Here is a 23845-nt window from a genome sequence, read left to right as displayed (position 1 = left end):
TGTTGATGTTGCACAGTTGTTTCTGTTCTTTTGCCTTTTTGGAGAAATCTGAAGCTTTGTGGCCATCTAATGAATACAAACAATGCAATTTGAAATTATTTGAATAATCCTGTAAAGCAGCATGTTTTTTTTTCTTTTATATTTAACAGATCAGTCAAGCATTGAAAACTGGGTGATGTTGTTTGGTTGGTGTTGTCAGCCTTCACATAGTGACTGCTGGTGGATCTATTCCCCTTTCTTGTAATAGTTGCTGCAGAGATAATTTGTTAATTTTTAAGCACCTGCAATGTTTAGAGACATGATTTAAAAGGATTGTGTTCTTTCCAGGTGAGAATGTGGTTATCTCCACATATTCAATCTGTCAAAATCCAGGCATGTGTGTCTTAATGCAAACAAACGAAAGAAAGCAACCTCATCAAAAATGGATATTTTATTATTCAAAATGACTGTGCCTAGTTCAACTTTGCCCTTCCTGTGTTGACATCACCAATTTGTTTGAGCCGGAGAGGTCAAAGGTCAGCTGTTTGTCCATGAGAACTCACAGCAAGAGCGAGAACATTGATTATCGAAGTGCAATCAGACAGCAAGGATTGGTCTAAAGTTCACTGCTCTAAATCACCAACAGACTGAAGGACACGGCAGAGATTCCACCGACCGAGAGGGACCGAGACGGAGAACAGCAGAACAAGACGAGAGGATCTGAGGATTATATTGTGTTGTGACCATCTCTGTTGTAACAGCAATAGCAGAAGAAAATAGGAGGTAGAGCCCAGGTCAGTGCTGGAGAAGATGGACATCCTTGAGACACATGCCTATGACAGGCGGCAGAGGAGAAATCTGGTACCTAAAAACCATTAACTTAGTGACAATCATTGTTTATGTTACTTACTACAACTGACTCCATTTGGAAATTGTAAAATTGTATAAAACATCTACTCTTGTGCAGATTCAAGTTGTGACACATCTCCCCTGTTCCCCTCTCTGCCTGCTCTTTCTGTACCTCCCTCTCCATCAGTCCTGTGCTCTCCTATTTTCTCTCTTGCCTTTTTTTCTGGCCACAGCTGCATACTTCTACTTGTGGACCCCCAACTCCCCCGCGTCCATCGTGTCAGCAGGTGTCAAATCAGCACCGATACTCCTGTTGGCTGTAGTGGTGCTGTACTGGAACGGAGGTCAGAGTGTCCTGGGAGTGGTAGGAGGACTACTCTTCTCTGCGGTCGGTGACGTGTGCCTGATTTGGCCTGAGCTGTTTATCCATGGTAAAAGCCTTGTTTGTACACGAGTGAAGCACAGATTGTAGTATTTTCCAGACACACAATAAGCTGCAATTTGGGGATTTATATGATCAAAGTGACCAGTGACATAAATGCTAAAGTAGGCCTTGTACTTACAGCATGTATAGTACATGCATATACAGAACAGTATTAACTGTCATGGTAAAAATACATTTTCAGCATCTTGAAATGTACATTGTATATACTGCAATTCATTTATTTATTCACAATTCATGTTTTATTAATTTATAGTGCGTATCTGTTTCAGGAATGGGTGCATTTGCTGTGGCTCATCTGCTGTACTCAGTCGCCTTCCTCTCGGCTCGTTATGCACCAAATTCCTCTTCCTCCTGGATCCGCTTTCTATATCTGATCCTGTTCATGATTGGGGGAGGTTTCTATGTTTACATATATCCATTTCTGAGGAAGGCACCAGACTCAGATGCGCTCGTTCCAGCTGTGGGGGTGTATGCAATCTTAATTACTCTCATGGGGACATTAGCTGTGAGGACCCGTCATCCAGCAACACTGTTCGGAAGTTTGTTCTTCATGGTGTCTGACCTTATGCTGGCTCTGCAAGTTTTCAAGGCAATAGCACCTCTGCAGCATGGTAACTCTGTTATCATGGTGACATATTATTTGGCACAGCTTCTAATCGCTGTGGGCGATGTAAAGGCGGTGGATGACACGGATGACTTTTCAAAATGGAAGAGGTCCTAACCAGCATCTCTGTGGCATCCCTTAAGTTTAATGTAACTCCCTTACATTTATTTCTCTGGTAAAATCCCCAAACTGCCTATAAATACCCCCTTTAAGTTTTGGATTTTATTTAAAACCCCAGCACATTAAGAAAAAGATGAAGAACGAAAGAAAAAGGACATGTCTCCTACCGGTCAGCACTTGAGAATGATTTTGATGTCAGATGAAGCAAAAGAGAAGCTTGCTTCATACCAATAGTCATAACATTTTTAAAAGATATGTTATTTGTGCCAAAAAATATTTTAATCAATGATTTTTGAGAACATCCATGTTTATGTGTAGGCTGTACATGTGGTGGCGATGTTTTCCACTTGTGAGCTGATCATTATATGTATATAAATACTCCCATTTGTTTTGTTAATAAATAAATATGGTGGAAAAAAAAAATCTATGATGTCCATAATTCTGAGTCATGTTTTATGAAACAACTAACTGAAATGAAAAGGCTTCACAAACCAAAGCTTATAATTAAATAATAGATGTACATGTAACTGAATTATCTGTAAATATTAACAATTAAAATAGAAAATAATACACATATTATCTGCAATGGAGATATTTGGTACATTTAAGACATGAAGAGCTGAAAACAGTGGACTGAAATAAGAGCTGACTTGAAAAAAGTATTTTATACATTAGTTATTTACACAGTAAAATTCCAGCACCTGGATAACATGCGACTGTTGTAACAGACAAAAACGTTGCTTAAGATTCACGATCCGGATCGTGAATGTTCTGTTACATCTCAACACACTGACACCAAAACAAGCGAGGTAAAGTTCAGCGATCCATCCCATTGTCCTCTGACTGCTGCCCACGGAAACACGTAACTCTCAGACGCTCACAGAAGTCCAGTTCTTCCTGTTGGAAACAAAAAAGTGACTTTAACAGCCATTTCCAGGACATCAATTAAGCCTAGTACTAAATTATGGATGTTCAGTATTAGTTTACTACTCTCTGAATTTTAATTCATTTATTTAAGCACTTGAAAATGAAAATAATTTAAAAAAAAAAAAAGACGAATTTCCTTGTGGCCATTTCTTTTGCTTTCATAAACAAAAAAATTAGGTCTGAATTACTTGAACCCATTTTTACCACCTTGATTTTGTAATTTGCCATTTATGACATATGAATTACCTGACTTTCTTCTTTTCCTTGGAGCTCTCTGGCTCTCTGTCTGAGTAACTCCTCCAGACCCAGAGACGGTTCCCTGCAGTCTTTGAGCCCCTGCGGACAGTCTTCCACCAAACTAGACAAACATCAGAAACAAGGACGGGCAGAGTTACTAATGTGAACCATGAATTAATGTCAACCTGTAGATGTTGAAGACAGAGTAAGGTAGAGAATGTTTCTTACCAACAAAGGGCGCCAAGCACATGTTCGTGGAAAGGTGAGTGTGGTGTACGGAGCACGGAAACCAGCTGCTGTGCCATACCCATGGAGACAACTGTGTCTGTAGGGAGGAGAAAACAAGAAAGGAAATGCTGAAGTTTTAGAAATATCAGAGCCAGAATGAATTAAAGTCCCAGTATTGTTACACAGGGAAGAACCAGCTTTACATTGTCAATACTAACACTCTTAACAGAGCAGAGCTGGACAGAGATGATTAGGCTCATTTAGTCTCTCTGTCACAATAAAAAGAGTACCTTGCAATTTAATGGAGATCTCTCCCTGACTAAGGCTACAGGAAATAAAATGTGCAATGAATTTTATTTTCTTTGCTTATTTTAGTTCATATCTAATAGCTTTATACTACAGATTGCAAATAATTAATTCAAAGACAGTATCCCGGAGGCTCCTCCTCCACTGTTAACTGCTAAACCTAAAACAAATTGGAGAAGTTTGGTGTCATATGATGGTCTGAGTGCCATCTCTGAAGAAAGAGATCATTACAGCATTGTTATAAAGTTAGTAATCCCAACATCGTCTTAGTTTAACAACACCGTCCTGATTAAACGCCTCTGTCAATCGTACCTTTCTGTTCAGGATGTGACGTCAACAGGTTGAGCAGAAGGAATGCCGACTTGGTCCTGAGCTTCTCGATGTCCGACTGCATGCCTCGCATCAGCACTGAGAAGCCATCGTGGGACAGGAACGCTTGGAGTCCTTCCTCCTGCTCTCGGATCAGACCTGGAGTCACAACAGGACGCTGTTACAGCTCATGCCACTTGATGCAGACAATCTCGTCTAAATGTTTCACAGTGAATGTTACCTGCGTGCAACAGAGCTCTCAGGTACTCACATGAGACTGCATATAGGGCTTTTACTCTCACGGTGGGGTGGGGGTCTGAGTCTGTCAGCTGCAGCAGTTTTGGCAACGTCCCAATGCTTAGCAAGTGGACCTGCACCTGCGGCATGTTCTGGGCACAGGAGGCAATAAGCTCAGCAGCACGCCACCTCAACCCACTCTGGGCATGACACAGATACTGGGAGACGCACAACTCCAGTCCACCCAGAATCATCAAGTCTGTGAAGCAGAGAATGAGGGGACAGAGTCAGGATATATTACAGTAAACGGAGATCATTTCTACTCAAAACCTCTTTCTAGCTGCTCCAAGATAATTTCTTATCTATACATAACTGACTATAACAACTCTAATACCTAATAATTTGTGTATTCTTCTGGTGTCATGTAGTTTATTACGAACCTCTTGCATTGTCCAGGTTCTCACACAACTCTGACAGTATCTCAAAGGCTGATTCCCGCTCATCTTCATCCTCGTCATCCCTCTCCTCCTCTCCATCTCTCTCCCTCTCTCCCGTTCCGTCTTTGCATAGGACTTCCAAGCACTGCTTCATCTGTGCTACTTCATCCATCTGCCCTTTGCAGACCTCTGCGAGAGCTTCTCTCAGCCATGCTTTCCTCTGGAACGAAGAAAGACCATGAAAATGTTTGTCATTCTGAATCAACAACCTCTGAGGCAACGTGCAGTCATCACAATCTTATCCAAACATAAATGGACGCATGTGCACCTGGACTGAGCAAAATTGGACTTGAAGTGATCTGATCTCATCAATTTAAGGTCAGAAAAAAAAAAATCACTTTTTGCTTAAAAATTAAGTAGTTTAAATTAATTATCAAAAATGTGTAATCATATCAGCTTTACTTGTGACAAAGCCACATACAGCCACATAATATTTAAAAACACATTTGACAATGTGTCACATGTCTCATTGTCAGACTGTTCCCCGGTTCTGTGAGGTATAATCAAAATTTACATGTGTGCAGTCTGGTCCCGATAAGATGTGTGCTTGTAGGGGTCCAATGCCCAAAGTGTAGTCTGTCCTCTTCCCAGGTCTCTATGGTGATGGAGGTTGCATGGCTCTCTCTCTCTCTCTCTCTCTCTCTCTCTCTATCTCTCTCTCTCTCTCTCTCTCTCTCATGTGTAGTCTGTCCTCTTCCCAGGTCTCTATGGTGACGGAGGTTGCATGGCTCAGGTCTGATCTGTTTTGGTGGCACTTGGAAGTTGCTTGGCCTGCTCTTGATCACATTATTCATATATATTATAAGTCCATTATAAATTTGTCATCCTGTTTTCCATGCTGTATTTCTTGTTCTATCCTGTACACACAACATCTATTGCATGTCTGTCCTGGGAGAGGGATCCCTCATCTGTTTATGTTTCTGAGGTTTCTCCATTTTTTCCCTATTGAAGGGTTCTTTTAGGGAGTTTTTCTTTATTCAAATCGAGGGTCTAAGGACAGAGGATTTTGTATTGCTGTACAGACTGTAAAGGCCCCTGAGACAAATTTGTGGTTTGTTATATTGAGCTATACTGACCTGACTTGAAAATGGCCTTGTAAGGATTGAACCCTATAATTAATAGGCACATACCTCCTCTGACATTGGCTGAACAGGAGCAGGTCCCTCTGCAGCGGAGCCAGCCTCTACTGCCAGCTGCAGGACCCCCTGAAGGTTCTGGGGATATCTTCTGCTGTTGCTGTTGTTCTGTCTGTCTTCTGCCATGATGTTTACTGAAAGAGCTGAAGAGAAAAACTTCATAAATGATCCACATCAAATTGCAGTGATACTGAGGTGAGGATATCAATAAAATACACAAAAAGCAAACCCAGAAATCAGCTTTTAAACCTTGGAGTTCACCTGACTTTACTGTAAAGATTATTAGTTTACAACATCAGAAGCATGTTAAACTTTGACATAACTAGCTACAGATCTTCATGTAGCTACGATTAACACTGAATATCTTTGGCAAAATCCACTAATTCCCAACCTACCTTTCAAGAGTCCTAAAAAGCGTGTTGAATAAATGGACAAACGGCTCCTTTTTGACTTCCAAAAAAGTGAACACCCACTAAAAACCCTCTCGAACACAAACACATGAATGAGCTAGAATATTCTAGCTAGCTTCACGAGTTGCAACCAAGCTGCCATGCTTTACCGTAAAGATTGAACTAAATCGGTCAGTGACATTTTTGGGCTGTGTTCCTGTCTCACCTCAGAGTCTCATCAATCTCCAGAATTTCAGCTTCAACTCAGTCCTCTCAAGTTATAATGTGGTAGACCTTTAACTGAACAGGAATACGACCTCAGTATACAAAAGGCAAAACGGTAAACTCTCTACTAACGTAGTTACGGTAAATCAGTGACGTATGTACGCACGACGTTCAGAGAGTGTTAGTGGAAGTGAGAGGAATACGTCTCTCATAAGAATCGCCTCGAAGCATCCAGAGAAACAGTGTGAAATATTAAAAATTACAGTCATATATTATAATATCTAATGTTATAATGTCTGCGATATCTTATATGTTATAATATATATGATACATGGTTTGTATATAATGTAAAATATACAACATTTACAACTTAGATATCAACACAATTGTGGAGCATGGCAGGTACTTGTCCAGGGCAAAACAATAATTCCTGCAATATCGCAGATAAGCGAAGAGGAGAAATGAAAACTATGCAGTTTTTCCAACAAAACTAGCTACTCTTGTCTGATAATGAAAGTAGTGTCCTTAAAACTGCACTTTGGCACTTTCTCTCATCAGATTGTAATTAATGGTTTGCTGTGTATTACTACCATCACCATCCGATTGAAAAGAAAAGTGTCTGATGATATGCCTCCCCTGGTTCCTGGTACGTGTCGGTGAAATACAAGTGACATATCACCCGAGAGAGACTACTACTACTATTACTACTACTATTACTACTACTACGACTACTACTACAAGTACTATCGCTACTACTACAACATACCCCCAGTCCAGTAGGTGGCGGTAATACGCCTTTAAGCTGGTTTGCCAACCGCCAAAAGAAGAAGAGGAAGCAGGCAGTGACTTCTCTTGACTGACCGATCGTCTTTGGTTTGTCTAACCATCCAAGATGGCGGCGCTCGTGGGGCTGCGTGCGTGTTTCTCCGGTAAAATAGTTAAAATCTTTATCAGTATCCGACGCTTTATGCATGTCTGATTTCTGCATACTCTAATTTGTTGTGCACATATTAGAATTGGTTCTTTGCGTCTATTTAAACTTAACCGATAATGAGAAAGAGATGATGTTGTCTCTTCCAACAGCAGAGCAAGGTCACGTTACTGTGAGTGTTAGCTAACGATGCAGCTAACAGTGAATGATGAGTGAAACAGGCTCAAACATCACAGATAGATACTGCTGGTTAGATAGCTGACAGCATGTGAAGGAGACTCTTCCTTTCTGGTTCAAAGGCTCCTATCATCAATAAATACTGATAGATATGAATTAATGCAGCTCTCTGAGCATTGTCTTTGTATGTCTGAACTAAATGTCAGTGATGCTCTGTGTGTCAAACTGATACTAATATGGCACTAATAATGTAATCTGGTGCAAACAGAAGTAAAAATGTGGCATTCTGTAACATTTCATGGTCACAAGCAGCACCTATAATAATCAAGCCTTTTAAGATCAGTTATAATCGAGCAATTCTGGATGGGAAAGCAATAAGATCACACCACTGTCATGTTCTTAAGAAATGTTTTGATCATTTTATTAAATTTGCTAATTTTAAACTGGTCTATAAAAGCTTAAATAAGCAGGTTGCTCAGGTGCTCAGTGACCTGCTGGTTCCTCTCAGGGCTTCATTAACACGAGGGAATAATAAAGAGCCCTTTAGTAAATCCTCACTTGGACAGATGGCTTTTTAAAGAGGGATCAATCATGTAGTCATGAATGATCTTGTTCCTTTTGTTTTATGAAACTTTTATGTTGTGTTTTATGCTGCTTGTAGGTACTTTGTTGTTGAATTTTGTGTCATAATATATGTATTGTTGAGTTATATGTATTTTAAAAAGCTTATCTAGGGATAGGCATTGCAGACTAGCTTAGGCTAGAATAAATCATGTGGTATGTGGCATAAGTTCATGTTATATACTTGTCCCTATACTAACAAACATTAAATAAAAAATAGCTAAATAAACTCTGATGGAGGCAAAAGTCCATTTCAGGGGTCCACAAAATAGTTTTCTAATGAATCTGCAGAACACCAGAGTTTGCATCCTGGTGACACCTGGGTTGTGTTGTGTCTTTGTGGTTTCTGACTCTGGGAGAGATTTGGATCAAACAGTCGGCAACATTGTGTGAGACACTCAGTACTATTGAGGCAGAGGAGACGTGTTCTCTCTGTTTACAGATGCCTGCACTGATTGAAACTGACTTAAAAGGTTCAGGCACTGACAGCCTGCTGGCTGAGTTGAGCAGGTGTGATTTTTTTGCAGGGGAACAGTCTATGTGAGGCTGAATAAGGAAAGATACGTATTGTGATAAGAACTTGTACTGGAACACTAGTAGTGGAAATATAGGAGAAACTACGCTGAAATATCCAGTCAAATAATCAGCTATTATTTGATCTTTTCTGCTCAGCCCTTCAGCTTTCTTCGCCAAGCCTCCTGCACAGCTCCTACAAACTGGTGAGTGTGCACACAAACTGCAGTCTGAAGTACTTTGCCAGCTTAACAGAGAGTTTCTTGCTGTATAATTCTTGAGTTTGTTTTCTAGTGCGCTGTGCCTCTGAGTCGGCGGACCTTTGCTGCAGATGCTAAGAAGACGTACAGCCGAGACAAGCCCCACGTGAACATCGGAACAATCGGTCATGTGGATCACGGCAAGACCACCCTAACTGCAGCCATCACAAAAGGTAGAATCACTGATGTCTTAGCTTTTACTCACACACAGGCTCGGATGACTGCATGTCCAAAATATTTAATTAAATTCTGTCTAATTAGCTCCAACGACCTACGAAGAAAAAGTCACGGCCCACATTTTTCTAGTTTCATGAAACTAGAAGTCAGAAATGTGACCGTCTTGTTGGTTTTTTTTTTGGGTCCTCAGTGCTCGCTGATGCTGGTGGTGCTAACTTTAAAAAGTATGAGGAAATTGACAATGCCCCTGAGGAGAAGGCCAGAGGAATCACCATCAACGCCTCTCATGTAGAATACACCACAGCCAACAGACATTACGCTCATACAGACTGCCCTGGTCACGCTGACTACGTCAAGGTAATCTACTTTTCTGCTGCCTGACCAAGAAACCGCTAAACATGACGCAGCCTCGTCTTTCTTAATGATTCTTAATGATGAATCCCATTTAATCTCCGTCCACCTCCTTTTCTTTTTCAGAACATGATCACAGGCACGGCTCAGATGGACGGTTGCATCCTGGTGGTGGCGGCCACCGACGGCCAGATGCCCCAGACACGTGAGCACCTGCTGCTGGCCAGGCAGATCGGTGTTGAGCACGTGGTGGTTTTCATCAACAAGGCGGATGCCGTGGAGGACAAGGAGATGCTGGAGCTGGTGGAGATCGAGATCCGCGAGCTGCTCACGGAGTTCGGCTACGACGGCGAGAACACGCCTGTTGTAATAGGCTCCGCCCTCTGCGCTCTGGAGGTGAGGGGAAAAAGTGATTGATCGATTAGCTATTGTAAAAGAAAAAATCTATCAACAAACAGATTTCAGCCTTCATTTAAGGAAAGCGACCAAATGCAGGACAATTGAAGTCTTTAATGCGAGTCTGACTGAACGATTGTCTTGCTCCATCTCAGAACAAACAGCCGGACCTGGGCGTGAATGCGGTGATGAAACTGCTGGAGATTGTGGATAATTATGTTCCTTTGCCCAAAAGAGAACTAGAGAAACCTTTCCTTCTGCCCATTGAAGGAGTTTATTCCATCCCAGGTATGAAAAAAAAACAAGAAACGCAGGCTGCACAAACACAACCGCTTAAGACTACACTGCAGATATTTCACTCAAGGTTGTAAAAAAATCAACAAATGATGATTACTTGCGAACATTTGTGTCTTTCAGGCAGGGGTACAGTAGTGACTGGCACTATGGAGAGAGGTATCATCAAGAAAGGAGACGACTGCGAGTTTGTGGGCCACAATCGCAGCTTCAAATCTGTGGTTACTGGTGAGTGGAAAACAAAAAAAAAAAAGGAATAGAAACTCAGAAGAGGAACTCCTGTGTTGGTTGCACAGGAAATTAACCAAAACAAAGAGGGGAGAGATATTATGAAGTCAGAGCGTTAGGAGTGACTTCATGGCTTGAAGTGTATAAAAATGATGGGAATCAGATGCGATGACCTTCACAGTCAAGGAGCATTACAGCTGTTTTTGTGGCTCCTTGGCCCAATACCTTACTCAGATACTTTGTTGGTTTTTCCTTTAATTTGTCACCTTTCTGCACGTCTAATGTATAATCTTGTAAGTCAGGCTATGTGTCTGCTGTACTGGTGTGTCTAAGCATGTGTTATACTGAATGAGCAAAGGTGTACACACAAGAATTTGACCTTCATGTCCATCCTGTTGGGCTCAGGTATTGAGATGTTCCACAAGTCTCTGGACCGGGCAGAGGCAGGGGACAACCTGGGCGCTCTGGTCCGAGGCCTGAAGAGGGAGGATGTGAGGAGAGGGATGGTGATGTGCAAACCAGGATCCATCATGCCTCACCAGAAAGTCAAGGCTCAGGTGTGGGAGCATTAAGTTGCACTTAACTATCATATACACACTTTTTTATTGATTCATTTGTCATACATCTATTACATGTCTTTTTATAGACACATCCAATAATTTTAATACACTTGTAATGGCCACAAAGTGGTTTTAAAGGCAAACTGGGAGACCAGACAAATGTCACAGTAATGATGCTGAGTTTGTAAGTGAAAACACGTTTGAACTGTATCATGTTTGTGCTCCCTGTGTTACAGGTGTATGTTCTGAGTAAGGAGGAGGGAGGCAGACACAAACCATTTGTCTCCAACTTCATGCCTGTCATGTTCTCGCTAACCTGGGACATGGCCTGCAGAGTCACTCTGCCCGCTGACAAGGTGTGTGTGTGTATTTCTTTGTGTGTCTTTTGGTCTGTCAATACATGGATGTTTGTCAAATAGTGTCAAGCTGCATTTAAGTACTTTAAACAAACATAACAGTTCCCACGCCTCATGCATGTGTTAGAACATGATGTAACTTCATGATGTTTCAGATCAGAAATGTTGTCACATCAGCATCGTCTTCGTTTACACAATGATTTGAAAACCAGCTGTACAGTTGTTTGACTGATGGCTGACCACCAGTACATGTATTTTACTAGCTTTTTTACAAACAGTGTATTTTCTGTTATATATAAACAATGCAGTCTAGCAGCTGCATTTTGAATATTAGTAATTATTAGTAACCATGTTCCTGTGCGTTATTCTCGTCTCTTCCAGGAAATGGTGATGCCAGGGGAGGACACCTCCCTGACGCTCACGCTCCGTCAGCCGATGGTTTTGGAGAAAGGTCAGAGGTTCACTCTGAGAGACGGGAACAGAACCATCGGCACCGGCCTGGTCACAGACATCGAGACCGCAACAGATGAAGACCAGTGCAACTGGGGCTGAAGGGGAAACTCTGCAGAGGGGGCTTGACTGGGGGTGAGGGTGGGTGTGGGTGGGTGTGGGGGGGGGGCGGGATCAGGGTGGGTGGGTGTCTATTTCTGGTCAAATCAAATAATTATCAATGAATACAAATACAAAAAAACCCATTCACAGGAACAGGAGAGGACTCAAAGGATCGCATGGCTTTGTTTATAAGCTCCACCCAACCAGAATACATGAAATATTTAGCACTGTCTATGTGTTTAAAGGCCATACTGTCATGTCATTTATGTAATAAATGTATTTAATAATAAAAATGCCTCCTCCGCTTTATAGTATTAGGTATTGCTGGCCAGGCCATTTCGAAAAATGAAAGGACTAAATATTATAAATGAACAAGAAATCTAAAACACTATTACTTTGTTTTGTTATGAATTTTCTATGTCGGCATAAATGACCTAAAATGTGATCACATTTTCACACAAGTCCTAAAACTAGATAAAGGAAACCCAATTAAACAAATGAGACAAGAACATTAAACTTATTTATTTGAGGAAAATGATCAAATCTTACATATTTGTGGGAGGGTAAGTATGTGAACCCTTGCATTCAGTAACTGGTGTGACCCCCCCCCCCCCCCCCCTTTTTGCAGCAATAACTTCAATTAAATGTTTCTGGTAACTGTTTATCAGCCCTGCACTTCAGCTTGGAGGTATTTTAGCCCAATCCTCCTTACAGAACAGTCTCAACTCAGAAGTTGGTGGGCTTCCTTGCATGAACTGCCAGCATCAGGTTCTTCCACAGCATTTCTATAGGATTAAGGTCAGGATTTGTACTCTGCTGTTCCAAAACATTAACTTTCTTCTGCTTTAACCATCTTTTGTAGAAAGATGTGTGTTTAGGGTCCTTATCTTGCATGACCCACTTTCTGTTGAGCCTCAGTTCATGGACAATACCATGACATTTTCCTGCAGAATGTGCTGAATTCATAGCTCCATCAATGATGAAAGTTGTCCTTGTCCAGAGGCAGAAAAACAGGCCCAAACCATTACACTGTAGACAGGCAGCAATGTTCTTTAGAAGAGAAATGGCTTTCTCCTTGCTACTCTGCCATGCTCACCATTGATGTTCTCCTGATGGTGGACTCATTAACATTGACTGTAGCCACTGCAAGAAAGGTCTTTAGTTTCCTAGACATTACCCTGGGGTCCCTTGTGACCTGTCAGATCATTAAACCCTTTGCTCATTGTGTGATCTTTGTTGTTCGACCAGTCCCGGGGAAGGTAATAATGGTGTTGGATGTCTTCCATTTGTACACGATCTGCCTGACAGTCGACTGGTGGAGTCCAAACTAGAAATGGTTTTGTAGTCCTTTCCAGTCTGGTGAGTATCAGCAACTCTTCTTCTAAGGTCCTCAGAAATCTCTTTTGTTCGAGCCATGACACACTTCCACAAACCTGTGTTGTGAAGCTCAGACTTTGATAGTGAAGACCCAGATTTCTCTTTAAATAAGGGATTGATTGACACCCAACTCTAATTTCCCCTTCAAATTAATTGATAATCCTAGAGGTTCACATACTTTTGCCACACAAATATATAACATTTGTTATATATATGAACAAGTGTAAGGTTTTTTGTCTCATTTTTTTAATTGATGTCTCTTTATCTAGGACTATTTAGGACTTGTATGAAAATCTGACTGTGTTTTAGGGCATATTTATCCAGAAATAGAGCAAATTCTAAAGGATGCACAAATTTTCAAGCACCACTGTAAATCTGGTCTGACAAAGAGTACATGGTACTGCATGTTACAAGCTTTATCTGCCACAGGATGGCAGCAAAGATGTACTTCAAGAGCTTTCCAGGCCTGTAGTCACAGTTCTGATGGAAAAATTATTTTAATTACAACCAACAGCATTAGGAAGTCAAGTTTACTGTGTGCTCAACGTTATGTCTTTTGTTAGCTGTGAAAGTGAGGTTTACAAAAAATGTTTTGTATAATACTTAAACAGTGTATCAAGTTCTGCACAATAACAGAACTGATTAAACTATTGATAATGGTTTATACAATTAACTGCATAAATAGGAAACAGCAAATGGTTACAATATGTAACAACCAAAAATCAGCACACCTGATTGGAAACCAGCTATCATCCCTGAACACAGAGGTGTCTGAGTAACATCAGCCAAGAACTAAATCTTGTCTAAATCTAATTTTAAGTCCTCCTCCACTCAAGAGTTTGACAGTAGAAGGTTTTTTTTTTAACTTTCATTTGCTGAAGTTTCTCTTTGCTCACAAAAACACTGAGTTTAATATGTCTACCTACGAGCAGGATTTGTGACATCACAACTAGTTTGGACTCAATGGTGGTCCAGAATTCAACTTACACAAATGTGTTAATTGTAGAGTGGGCTTTTAAAGACATTGCTGGAGAAAAGCCAAAATACTGGAAACTCACCTGACCAAAACACGAGCATTTAACTGAGACGCAAAATATTCAACTTACAAGATAAAGTAAATAATAAAGAAAAAGGTCTGGTTGTGGTCTGGTTAAAAACGGGAATCATCTGAACTGATTTTACCGTGATTTCACATATTAACTGTCTCCACCATAATATGTTATCATTATGTTAAAGGTGGGCACCCACAAATACTATCTGTCAGTATCTTTACAGTAAAAATGACATATAGTTCCTCCTTTGTTCCTTTAACAGTCTTTTCAGTGAACACTGTGAAATTGAATGATTAAATTAAGAAATTAATATTCTGTTAAAACAATTCAGTCCACTAAATTCATCAGTGAAAGATGATGATCTGAGAATAGATATGGAAAAACATCATCAGTCTAAGATGATATTCTTCCAGTGAGTAGTTGACATGGGAGATTGGGAATGAGACACCGCTGGAGGGTTTTTGATAAGTCTTATAGCAATAGTTGTTTTAGTAGATAACTTAGGTGTGTTAATCCAGGTTGACCCTGTTGCTCTTGGTGTGCACAGAGTAGTTGGTGTCCTCTCTGCATGCTCATTCCCAACAGGAAGTTCTCCAGTTGCTCTGTTTGCTGTAGGTATTTGAGTCTGTGCCTCTTGTAATCCAATCAGCCTGTTGCTGTAATCAAATACTGTACGTCTGCAGGAGTTGAGGCTGAAGCAGCGAGTACCACTGAGTGATGTGCTCAGCTGGAGGACAAATGTCTCCATAAGCAAAATAACTTAAGGAGATATGATCAGACGGTAAACACTAGTATGTTTCAGTGATACTGGCTTTAACTGTCCTGTACGAGTTGCTGATACACTGAATGTGATTCAAACCACCGTCAAACTGCTCCGTTCATGTTTCTCACGTTGACGACCTCACGATGAGTAGACACATCAGACGGATGAGGAGCATTACTGTTAGTTTTCAATAACATTAGTTTGCTGTGGAAAGTAACTAAGTACATTTACTCAGGTAGAATTTTGAGGTACTTCACTTTATTCTTTTACCTCACTACATTTCAGAGAGATTTACTGTTCTTATTTATTACTTTTTAATATTTGCTTTTTTATTGTACATTTATTCAACAGCTGCACTTACTGTTACATTTCAGATTAAGATTACGTACGTTATACTGTATATCATAAGAGATTTCCCCTCAAAAAATCTCAGATGGTGTCATTTAAATAAGACCTAAATGGGTAATACTATCCAATATATAATATATAAACAGAACTTTTATATATAAAAAGTTGAGGGGGACTGACCCCACATTTGGGAACCACAGGATGAAACTAACAGTGTATTAAATGGTTAAAACAAGCTCCAACAGGTACAACAGTTAAATGCTACATGTGCAACAGTCACAGGGACCATTTCTCTGTGGAGTGAATACTTTTACTTTTGATACTTTGCGTTTATTTTGCTGATAATACTTGTACTTTTACTTGAGTAGGATTTTGGATGCAGGAGTCTTACTTGTAATGTAGTTTGCATTCTTGTATTGGTACTTTTTCTTAAGTCAAGGATCTGAATACTAGTTTGCCTGCCATTTAACATTTATAAGCAGTATAAAGGGTTTGTAATGTAGTTGTAACCAGATGTGAGGACATTAACTACATTAATGTTTGGTCAGTTCATTGGTCAACAAGACTGAGAAACATCTGTAACAGATAATGACAACATAATGTAACACAGCTGTCCTATGGATACTAAATATGATGTATTGATTCATTATATCTATCAATGAGATATGTATATATTTATAAATACTTCATCACTCCTCATGACAACTCAGCAGACTCCATAAGGTAATGAAGGTTATGAGATGCAGCTGAATGCCCCGTGAGAAATCTAGTAAGAGGACCTTAAGTTACAAGTTTTTTGACAGTTTCCAAGGTCAAAAATGAACTGTAGACCGACCTATGAATGATTGGTAAATGTGTATAAACAGTTAATAAATGTTTTAGGGATTTGTTCATGTATATAATCATATGTTATTACATATCTGTAATATGATTACAGCTAAGTTATACTATATTATTGTTGCTTTATTAACTGTTTATACACCAGTAATGCATATTTCATACGAGAAGTTATAATTGTTGACATTTATAAACACTTTAAAATGTCCCTACATCTGCTTACAAATACATTATAGTGTGTTAACAGTTTATGAATGTAAAATAAGGGGGTTTAAGTAAAGTGTTACCAAAGAGGATGAGTGAAAGTTATCTGTGCAGAGACAATATTGGCGCATTTGCACTATTTTTTTTCTTTTCTCCAACCTGATTTGTAAAACCAGTTGCTCAGTTTCCTCTCTCAGCTTTTCCCAGTCAGGGCGAGTTATTCCAACCAGCCATCTTCCGTTCACAAGTTCATTTTTCTAACCTTTAAGCTGTCCCACCCTCAAAAGAATAACATGAGACGAGTCTTAGCAATCTGGTTTTACTGTGAATGGAAAGGATAACTGCAATGTAATATCAAAACGTAGGTACACATGGGGGAAAAGATGCTAAGATTGGTTTCCTTGACTTGTCCTCTCACAATGAGATGTCACATCCCCAGAGAAAGGGCGAAGAGAGTTATGCTTTTTTTTCCTTCCATTTTCAACAAGGACCCTCATTTCATAAAACATAATGACTGATTTTGACCGTCTTGTCAGTTTTTCCACATTAGAGCCTGTTGGATATGATCCTGTAGAAAATGAAACAAGCCAAAGTATCTTTTTTTTGTCAGTTCCTAAAAATACCCCAGTTGATATGTTATTGATGAGAGCCGATTGTTAATGATCCATGTCTAAAATGTCTGGAGTTATGGTTTTCAGGAAGGGAAGCACAGCTGTTAGTGTTGCATCGTGTTACTTTTTTCTACCCTCCACCTCTTCCTGGCAGCTGAGGGAAACCAGTGAAGAGTAGGGCTGCTGCAATTAAGGCTGAATGTTTCTTTCAACAACCCACTCTGCGTGTTTGAAGACTGACCCTCCACGGCTTCTCATCCTCCAACACCGCAGAGTGGGTGGGAAGCATCCCGTTTTATTCTCGATGTTCCTTCCGTCATACAGCAGTTCTCAGAGGATACAGTCTTCTAAAGTAATAAATTATACATTCATTTGGCAGTAAAATAACTCCATGAAAGTCAAATGCATGAAAGGATAGAACAGTTTATTCTGTTAAATGTCACTGTGATGGGACTTGTTGTTGCCAGGAAAACAGTTTAATATTTCACACACCCACTCTTTAGCTGACTAGTCATAATAAATGGTAATTGAATAAAACCAGATCTGGATAACATTATTCTTGGATAGAAGTACCCACCACCTACCAAGAAGCAGATACAATTATATTCTACTTAAAGGTTATGGCTGGAGATTTCCAATAATGAACTGATCCTACTTACAAGTATTCTGTGTGTACCCATGATATATCTTATTTCTCTGTGCTGTAGACCTCCACTGTTGTCCACTGGGTGATATGTTCCTTACAGGCACATTAGTTTGTTTAGAAATGGCTCCAAAGACTAATGACAGTGATCACATTTTCAGTCTCTGGAGAGTAGTTTTGTGTACAGCAGACACCACTGCGCATGCGTAGGAACGCAGTTCCCTTTACAGAGCTTCATTGTAAATTTCTCAAAGAGCCTTGACACAAAGTCAAGAGGTTGTGATATGTAACACAACAAGCTGTGTCTGCTGCACACGGAACTACTCTTCAGAGACTGAAAATGTGATCGCTGTTATTAGTCTTTGGAGCTGTTTCTAAACAAACTAACATGCCCAAACTCTTCGTGATGAAAGAGCATGTCACTCAAGGCAATAGTGTGACTCACTGATGTGTTTTTAATAGCTTTTGGACAACACCGAAGGTCTACGACACAGAGGAATATGATTTATCAGGCTTTGGATACACACACAGTACTTGTAAGTAGGATCAGTTCATTGTTGGTTTGTTTGTACAAGAGATTTGTTGACAACAAATATAGAAAATCTCCAGCCTTGTCCTTTATATTTCTAAATTCTACAGGAACTTTTGGTAAAACACATCAGCAGAAACTTTGATTGTGTCTTTGTGTATTTAAAAGATAAGTAAAGAGAGAAAACAACCTGTTACACTGGTCATAATATTACAACGACTGTCCTATTTTGAAACTTTGATATGGTGATGGTTTCTGTGGTTGTGTGTGTGCGCATTGGAGCTCTTTTCCGGTGTTCAAGGTTACAGGGCAGTGAAATCAAGCAGGACCGCCAAGCCTTCTCTGTACATATGCAAAGACGTGCCTGTTTGGTTGCATAAGAGTGAAAGAAGAAACCTCTGACCCCAACCAGATACCGTCCCCCACCAAATCACAGTCATAAATCATACTCCATTCCTCTCTGTTTATCAAACAGCTGGCTCACACGTTCCCTCCCCGCTGCTCTTATTTGTTATAACGCAACAACAAATGCATTCAGCAAATGCTTATTGTTAAATTATCCTTGTACTTACTGTTTGTCTACCATGAAGGAAACAGAGAACTGTTGGCTTTGTCTGATATATTTTATTGTAATAATCAAGAGATTTTTTAAATTTGTCTGTCAATTTATAAATTGTTGTCTCACACATGAAACTAAACCCTGCAAAAAGAAAACAAGGTGCAACTCAGAGTCAAGATGGCTTCAAATGCATTTTGTGGAAGACAAGAAGAGGTCAAAGTTCAAATGTGTAGATGTTATTTCAGTCCATCAAGCAAAGAGAGTATTTTCAGTTTCTTGCTTTGCTCAAGCAACTTATGATATTAAATAATATATTAACACTTAGCCTCTATTCAAGCACAAAGATCATATGACAAAAAAACAACATTTTATTTACAATACAGGCCTAACAAATTTACAGGTTCTAATAATTTCCTCTTATCCTGTGCTCCGCTTTTGGTGCAAATGGCAATAGAAACACCATTTGTTTTCTGGAGCATGCCTTTTCTGTTTATTTCAGCACAAGTCAGCAAGATATAAATACAAATGTGTTGAAATTTGCTGAAATGGCAGTCAGGTGTAAAAGATAACCCTTATGGACCCACATGGAAAACTAATTCATCTCACCAGTCATCAGTGATAGTGTGGTATACAATATGACCTAATATTTCATTACCTGTCCTATTAACATAAGAAGAAAGAAAGAAAGAAAGAAAGAAAGAGAGAGAGATGATAATTAAATGTCACTGGCAGAGAACATGGACAAATGAACCAAACAGCTAATTAAATCATATGTAGCCGTGCGTGTGATTTATCACAACATGAACAGATCAGGTCAAAGCTCTGTATGAAGATGATCATGATTAATTTAAATTATTCTTGAATTGAATTGTTTTGTTTTTATATTATTTTACTTTATATACTAAGAGCTTAAACTTAATATACTTAAAGTTTTCTCAGGTTAAAGTTTGATTTGTTTAAACTCTGATTTGACTGCTTATTTCTTACTTCTTCATTGTGGTTTGTTGTGTGACTCACATTTATTTAAGATCTTGAACTAGAATTTATCATCTCATCTTATCCCATAGTGACCCACACATATAATGCATCTACATCTGGTTTAGAGCTTGTTACAAGCTTCTGATCTTGTGACCTTCCAGAGCTCATGTAGTCAAATCTGTAGAAAATATGTGTGTCAGGACTTCTCTTTGGTCAATATTTGTTTTTTGTTTTTTTAATTTGGCCTTTAAACTCAATATGGAGCACAGATGTGACACAGTCCACTCAGTCTCCCACAGGTCATTGATGTGACAGTTTCATTTCAGATGACTTTAATTAGACTCCTCTGCTGCCTGTGGGGGCCTTCCAAAATAAGTCTTTGATTACCAATATGTGAGGAGTTTCACTTAAATTCTCCTGTTGTTGCTGTATTTTTATGTCCTGAGGTCACAGAGGGGGTTTAACTTTGAATGCTTCTTATTTGTCTTTGGTTATTTCTCATTTTGTATATATATATACACAGGCCATCATGACTGCATTTTGACCTGCAGCATCACATTTATGAGGAGAAAATGGCTCAACTGTGAAATACGGACTTTATGTACAATTGTGTTTTTATTTCCCTATAAAGGGAAATACAGACCACATCTGAGAAGAATTGACAAACTAAAGTCAGTTGACTGTTCACCAGACCTGCCCCTGACCAGCCCCTGTTATGATTACACATTTTTTTGCTTTTTGCATGTCATTTCACGCCATTTAGAGTTGCCAAAAATGACCTATAGTTACGTTTGAGTGACAGGGGAAGTGACACATTTCAGATGACGTCAATATAATGTCTCTTTCTTTTCTTTTATAAGGTGATTTTGGCTTTTGGGGAGGAGGTGGGATGGGTGGATGTTGGGTGGATGGCTAGATAGTTAGGCAAAAAGGCAAAAAGTTGTAAAAGCAGCAGGAGAGTACTGCTCGAGACCACTAACCGGACATTTTTACCGTCACATTGGGACATTTTAACTGGACACTTTTACCGCCATGTCAGGACATTTTTCCGCATTTGATTGTGCCTAAAACTAACCAACAGCATTAAATGACATGCGAAAAGCTTAAAATGCGTAGACATGATGCAAAATTTCCTTAAAATGGCATGCTATTTATGTCATCCCATGATATCACTTTGCCCAAACAGTGATTGTCCAAACATAGCTAGGCAACTATAATATTTCTCCACATGTCAGAGAAATATTACAGTTGCCTAGCTAACCCTCACCAAAACCAAATATACAAAAGAAAAGGTGTAAGGAATGGATTAAACAGTGTGTTTATTCTAATGTAAACTGCAAGTGTTAGCATGCCTGGCTGACTAGCTTACTACCCACAGTATTAACCTAACCCAGCATTACTTCCAAGGCCAGTGACATTTCAAGCTACATCATTTTGTGTGGGGTTACAGATTACTTTTAACAAAACCCTCATTCAGACCAGTGTATTAATCATGAAGTATTTCTACAGTGTGTGGAAGCTGGTCCTGGATAGTCCTTATCCTAAAGCATTTAATAGTTGTAATAGTGGGTCTACAATAACATGCTATATCTTTATGTCCATGTCTTTTACATGGGTCAACTGTGTCCAATAATTTGTGTAACTTTATGAAACCGAAAGTCTTCATCACCTCATGCAGTGATTGGCCATGTGTGTTGAAGTTGTAAGGTAATCAGGATTTAAACTTCTCTCTCTTTTCATTCGTTACACTGGTATTTCTGTCACTTTTTGTGAATGCCTTCCAGGAGAGACTATCTTGTGTTATTTCAGCCGACCAAGTTGAAAGCCAAATTTTCAGTGGTCAGCTTCCATTATCATTATAAAGTGCATATGCTGTCCAAGAACATTAAGCTTGACAGGGGTAGCAACAGTAACTAAGGGGCTTAACGAGCATTTATTCAATACTTATTTGATTAACATTCTCTCAAAGCCACATTGCCAGTGTTTCCCATTAGCTAACACATTAAGACAGAGATGAATAGTTTTCCCTGTTAGTATGCCTAAATGGCATACCGTGCACCATCAAGTTTGTTTTCCCTTTATATAATCGAAATGTTTATGAGTCTACCTCAATCAATCCTGTATGTATATCGGTTACCGACTAACCAAGTCATCCACTGATACTGTATAATGTAGAACATTTAGAGTTTTACTGTTCACATAAGTTATATCATTAAGATGAAAATCCACTGCTGATCTACACTTTTTCCAGATGGAAAAAGGAGAATTATTCCGGAGAAATATTCCCGAGGTTTGCTTTTCTAAACGATTGCAAAGTGTCAATTTCACTCCACACTCCGTTATAAACTGTATATTTGAGGACTGTGAACAGCACCTATACAGACAGTCCCATCAAAGTTATCCAACATTTTCCAAAATATTCATACAAAACTATGCTATTGTCATGCACATTATTATTAGGATCATCTGCAAATTGAAACATGACAGTTTTTGTTTGCATTTGATAAAGCTCAATAACCATCCCAGGGAAGCAAAAAGCAAGGAGTTTTTCCAATGAGAAATCTGATGAGTTTCATTGTTGCTTGTATGTCAGAGATCGGTTCTGCTTTTCCTCCAGCTGCAGCAGAGCAGTCTTCAGTGGTGTCCTCATGTCAGTAGTTTGACAGTCATTGGTCTCTTCATACATCACGTGATGCTTGCATCCAAAAAGAACAAAATGTTGATGTTCTGGTAAGCAATAGCCAAAGGTTAAATCTCAGATTCTCTGCGGGAGGACGTTTGATCATGTCTAGGTGTGGTATGCACTGATGAACACATCCTGCCTTCCTCTTTCTCCATGTCTCCCTCCTCCTCCTCATCCCTGCTGATGAAGGCCAGCTCGTTCTCATAGCAGAAGGAGTTGGCACCAGACGTTGGGAACTTTCTCTCCTCTATGTCCTTGGCACTGCATCTTGGGGTGGATGGTACTTCGAATGTTTTGTGAAAGTAGGCGTAATCTATCCTGTACTGGTTCTTCTCCTCGAAGATGAGGGGCTCAAAGCGATGACCCCAAAGGATCTCTGAGGGCAGGTAAGAGCTGCGTGCCTGCGTCGTCATGGCTGTGGCCTCAACCAAACCTTCAAGTATGATTACTATCTCAAAGTCCGATGTTTCCAGATCTTGCTTGCTGATGCCAAATAGTGGACTTTCCTCATCAATCTCGTGAATGACAGTGAGGGGTGCAACCAGAAACAGGCGGTCTGTGCCTTTGTCATAGCCTACATTCATGTCAATCTGATCCAGAGGGATATACTCTCCTTCCTCTGTGTAACGAGGCTTCACCAGCTGGGCTCTGACGTGAGCCTCCACTATGTGGCTTTTCCTTAGATTTGCAACCCTAAACATGAAGCACAACTTCCCATCACGCATGGCGATGACGGCATTGTGGCTGAACAGTAGAGTCTCTGCACGCTTTTTGGGCCTTGCCATCTTGGCCATGATTGCACCAATCATGAAGGCATCGATGATGCAGCCCATGATGGACTGAAAGACCACCATGAAGACAGCAGCAGGGCATTCCTCGGTCACACAGCGAGATCCATATCCGATGGTTGTTTGGGTCTCAATGGAGAACAGGAAAGCTGCCACAAAGGTGTTGACCTGCATGACACAGGGAACAAAACTGTCGTCCCCTCCAGGATGGTCCATGTCACCATGTAGGTGGCCGATGAGCCAGAATCCCAAGCCGAACGTTAGCCAGGACACCACAAACACCAGGCTAAACAGCAGGAACATGTATCGCCAGCGAATGTCCACACAAGTTGTGAAAATATCAGAAATGTACCGCTGTGACTTCTCATCCATGTTTGAGAAATGGATGTTGCATTGTCCAGCCTTGCTGACAAACCGAGTGTGGTATTTGCGTCTCGTGTGGATCTTGCCATTGCCGAAGCTGCCCACAGCAGGCATGTTACTTAGTCTCAGGCCTTCTTCTTCACAGGAAATGAAGCTGTGGTGGTGGGCCCTTCCCACACTCATGCCTCAGTGGGGACAGCCACGTA

At 40.1% G+C, this 23845-nt stretch overlaps 4 protein-coding genes across 5 annotated transcripts; 2 read left to right on the top strand and 2 right to left on the bottom strand.

Moving 5' to 3' along the window:
• The first annotated feature begins 789 nt into the window (after positions 1–789).
• Positions 790–1994, top strand: tmem86b (transmembrane protein 86B). Its single transcript, XM_042394047.1, has 3 exons — positions 790–840; positions 1016–1259; positions 1543–1994. The coding sequence occupies exons 1-3, from the start codon at positions 790–792 to the stop codon at positions 1992–1994; spliced, it is 747 nt and encodes a 248-aa protein (XP_042249981.1).
• A 649-nt stretch (positions 1995–2643) lies between these two features.
• On the bottom strand, positions 2644–6592 carry hspbp1 (HSPA (heat shock 70kDa) binding protein, cytoplasmic cochaperone 1). Of its 2 annotated transcripts, none has more exons than XM_042393592.1 (8): positions 6490–6592; positions 5869–6017; positions 4682–4898; positions 4276–4500; positions 4008–4163; positions 3390–3486; positions 3171–3282; positions 2644–2894 (listed from the first exon to the last, which is right to left on the bottom strand). In XM_042393592.1, the coding sequence occupies exons 2-8, from the start codon at positions 5998–6000 to the stop codon at positions 2814–2816; spliced, it is 1020 nt and encodes a 339-aa protein (XP_042249526.1). In that variant the 5' UTR covers positions 6001–6017; positions 6490–6592; the 3' UTR covers positions 2644–2813. The 2 variants fall into 2 exon arrangements, with proteins under 2 accessions (XP_042249526.1, XP_042249525.1); XM_042393591.1 differs by lacking the exon at positions 6490–6592 and adding an exon at positions 6270–6424.
• A 727-nt stretch (positions 6593–7319) lies between these two features.
• tufm (Tu translation elongation factor, mitochondrial) lies at positions 7320–11938 on the top strand. The gene is made up of 10 exons (XM_042393590.1): positions 7320–7417; positions 8890–8936; positions 9025–9163; positions 9358–9524; positions 9645–9914; positions 10070–10202; positions 10332–10436; positions 10842–10993; positions 11233–11352; positions 11734–11938. Exons 1-10 carry the CDS (start codon positions 7381–7383, stop codon positions 11902–11904), a joined length of 1341 nt encoding a protein of 446 aa, XP_042249524.1. The 5' UTR covers positions 7320–7380; the 3' UTR covers positions 11905–11938.
• An 8039-nt stretch (positions 11939–19977) lies between these two features.
• kcnj12b (potassium inwardly rectifying channel subfamily J member 12b) lies at positions 19978–23838 on the bottom strand. The gene has a single exon (XM_042393507.1). It carries the CDS (start codon positions 23820–23822, stop codon positions 22554–22556), a length of 1269 nt encoding a protein of 422 aa, XP_042249441.1. The 5' UTR covers positions 23823–23838; the 3' UTR covers positions 19978–22553.
• Between the last annotated feature and the right edge of the window lie 7 nt (positions 23839–23845).

This window comes from Thunnus maccoyii, chromosome 18 (assembly GCF_910596095.1).
Source record: "Thunnus maccoyii chromosome 18, fThuMac1.1, whole genome shotgun sequence".
Taxonomy (NCBI): Eukaryota; Metazoa; Chordata; class Actinopteri; order Scombriformes; family Scombridae; genus Thunnus; species Thunnus maccoyii.
Note: the sequence above shows the minus strand (reverse complement) of the source record. Positions and strands in the feature narration are given on the sequence as shown.

What these genes read in the sequence shown, in the direction of transcription:
- tufm (XM_042393590.1), top strand. Translation starts at nt 7,381, where the DNA reads ATGGCGGCGCTCGTGGGGCTGCGTGCGTGTTTCTCCG. An exon ending in CCGCCCTCTGCGCTCTGGAG is followed by an intron (nt 9,915 to 10,069) that starts GTGAGGGGAAAA and finishes GCTCCATCTCAG; the next exon opens with AACAAACAGCCGGACCTGGG. An exon ending in TCACTCTGCCCGCTGACAAG is followed by an intron (nt 11,353 to 11,733) that starts GTGTGTGTGTGT and finishes CGTCTCTTCCAG; the next exon opens with GAAATGGTGATGCCAGGGGA.
- kcnj12b (XM_042393507.1), bottom strand. Translation starts at nt 23,822, where the DNA reads ATGAGTGTGGGAAGGGCCCACCACCACAGCTTCATTTCCTGTGAAGAA.
- hspbp1 (XM_042393592.1), bottom strand. Translation starts at nt 6,000, where the DNA reads ATGGCAGAAGACAGACAGAACAACAGCAACAGCAGAAGATATCCCCAG. An exon ending in GAACCTGGACAATGCAAGAG is followed by an intron (nt 4,501 to 4,681) that starts GTTCGTAATAAA and finishes TCTGCTTCACAG; the next exon opens with ACTTGATGATTCTGGGTGGA. An exon ending in AGCCCTATATGCAGTCTCAT is followed by an intron (nt 4,164 to 4,275) that starts GTGAGTACCTGA and finishes TTGTGACTCCAG; the next exon opens with GTCTGATCCGAGAGCAGGAG.
- tmem86b (XM_042394047.1), top strand. Translation starts at nt 790, where the DNA reads ATGGACATCCTTGAGACACATGCCTATGACAGGCGGCAGAGGAGAAAT. An exon ending in GGCGGCAGAGGAGAAATCTG is followed by an intron (nt 841 to 1,015) that starts GTACCTAAAAAC and finishes CCTCTCCATCAG; the next exon opens with TCCTGTGCTCTCCTATTTTC. An exon ending in GCCTGAGCTGTTTATCCATG is followed by an intron (nt 1,260 to 1,542) that starts GTAAAAGCCTTG and finishes TATCTGTTTCAG; the next exon opens with GAATGGGTGCATTTGCTGTG.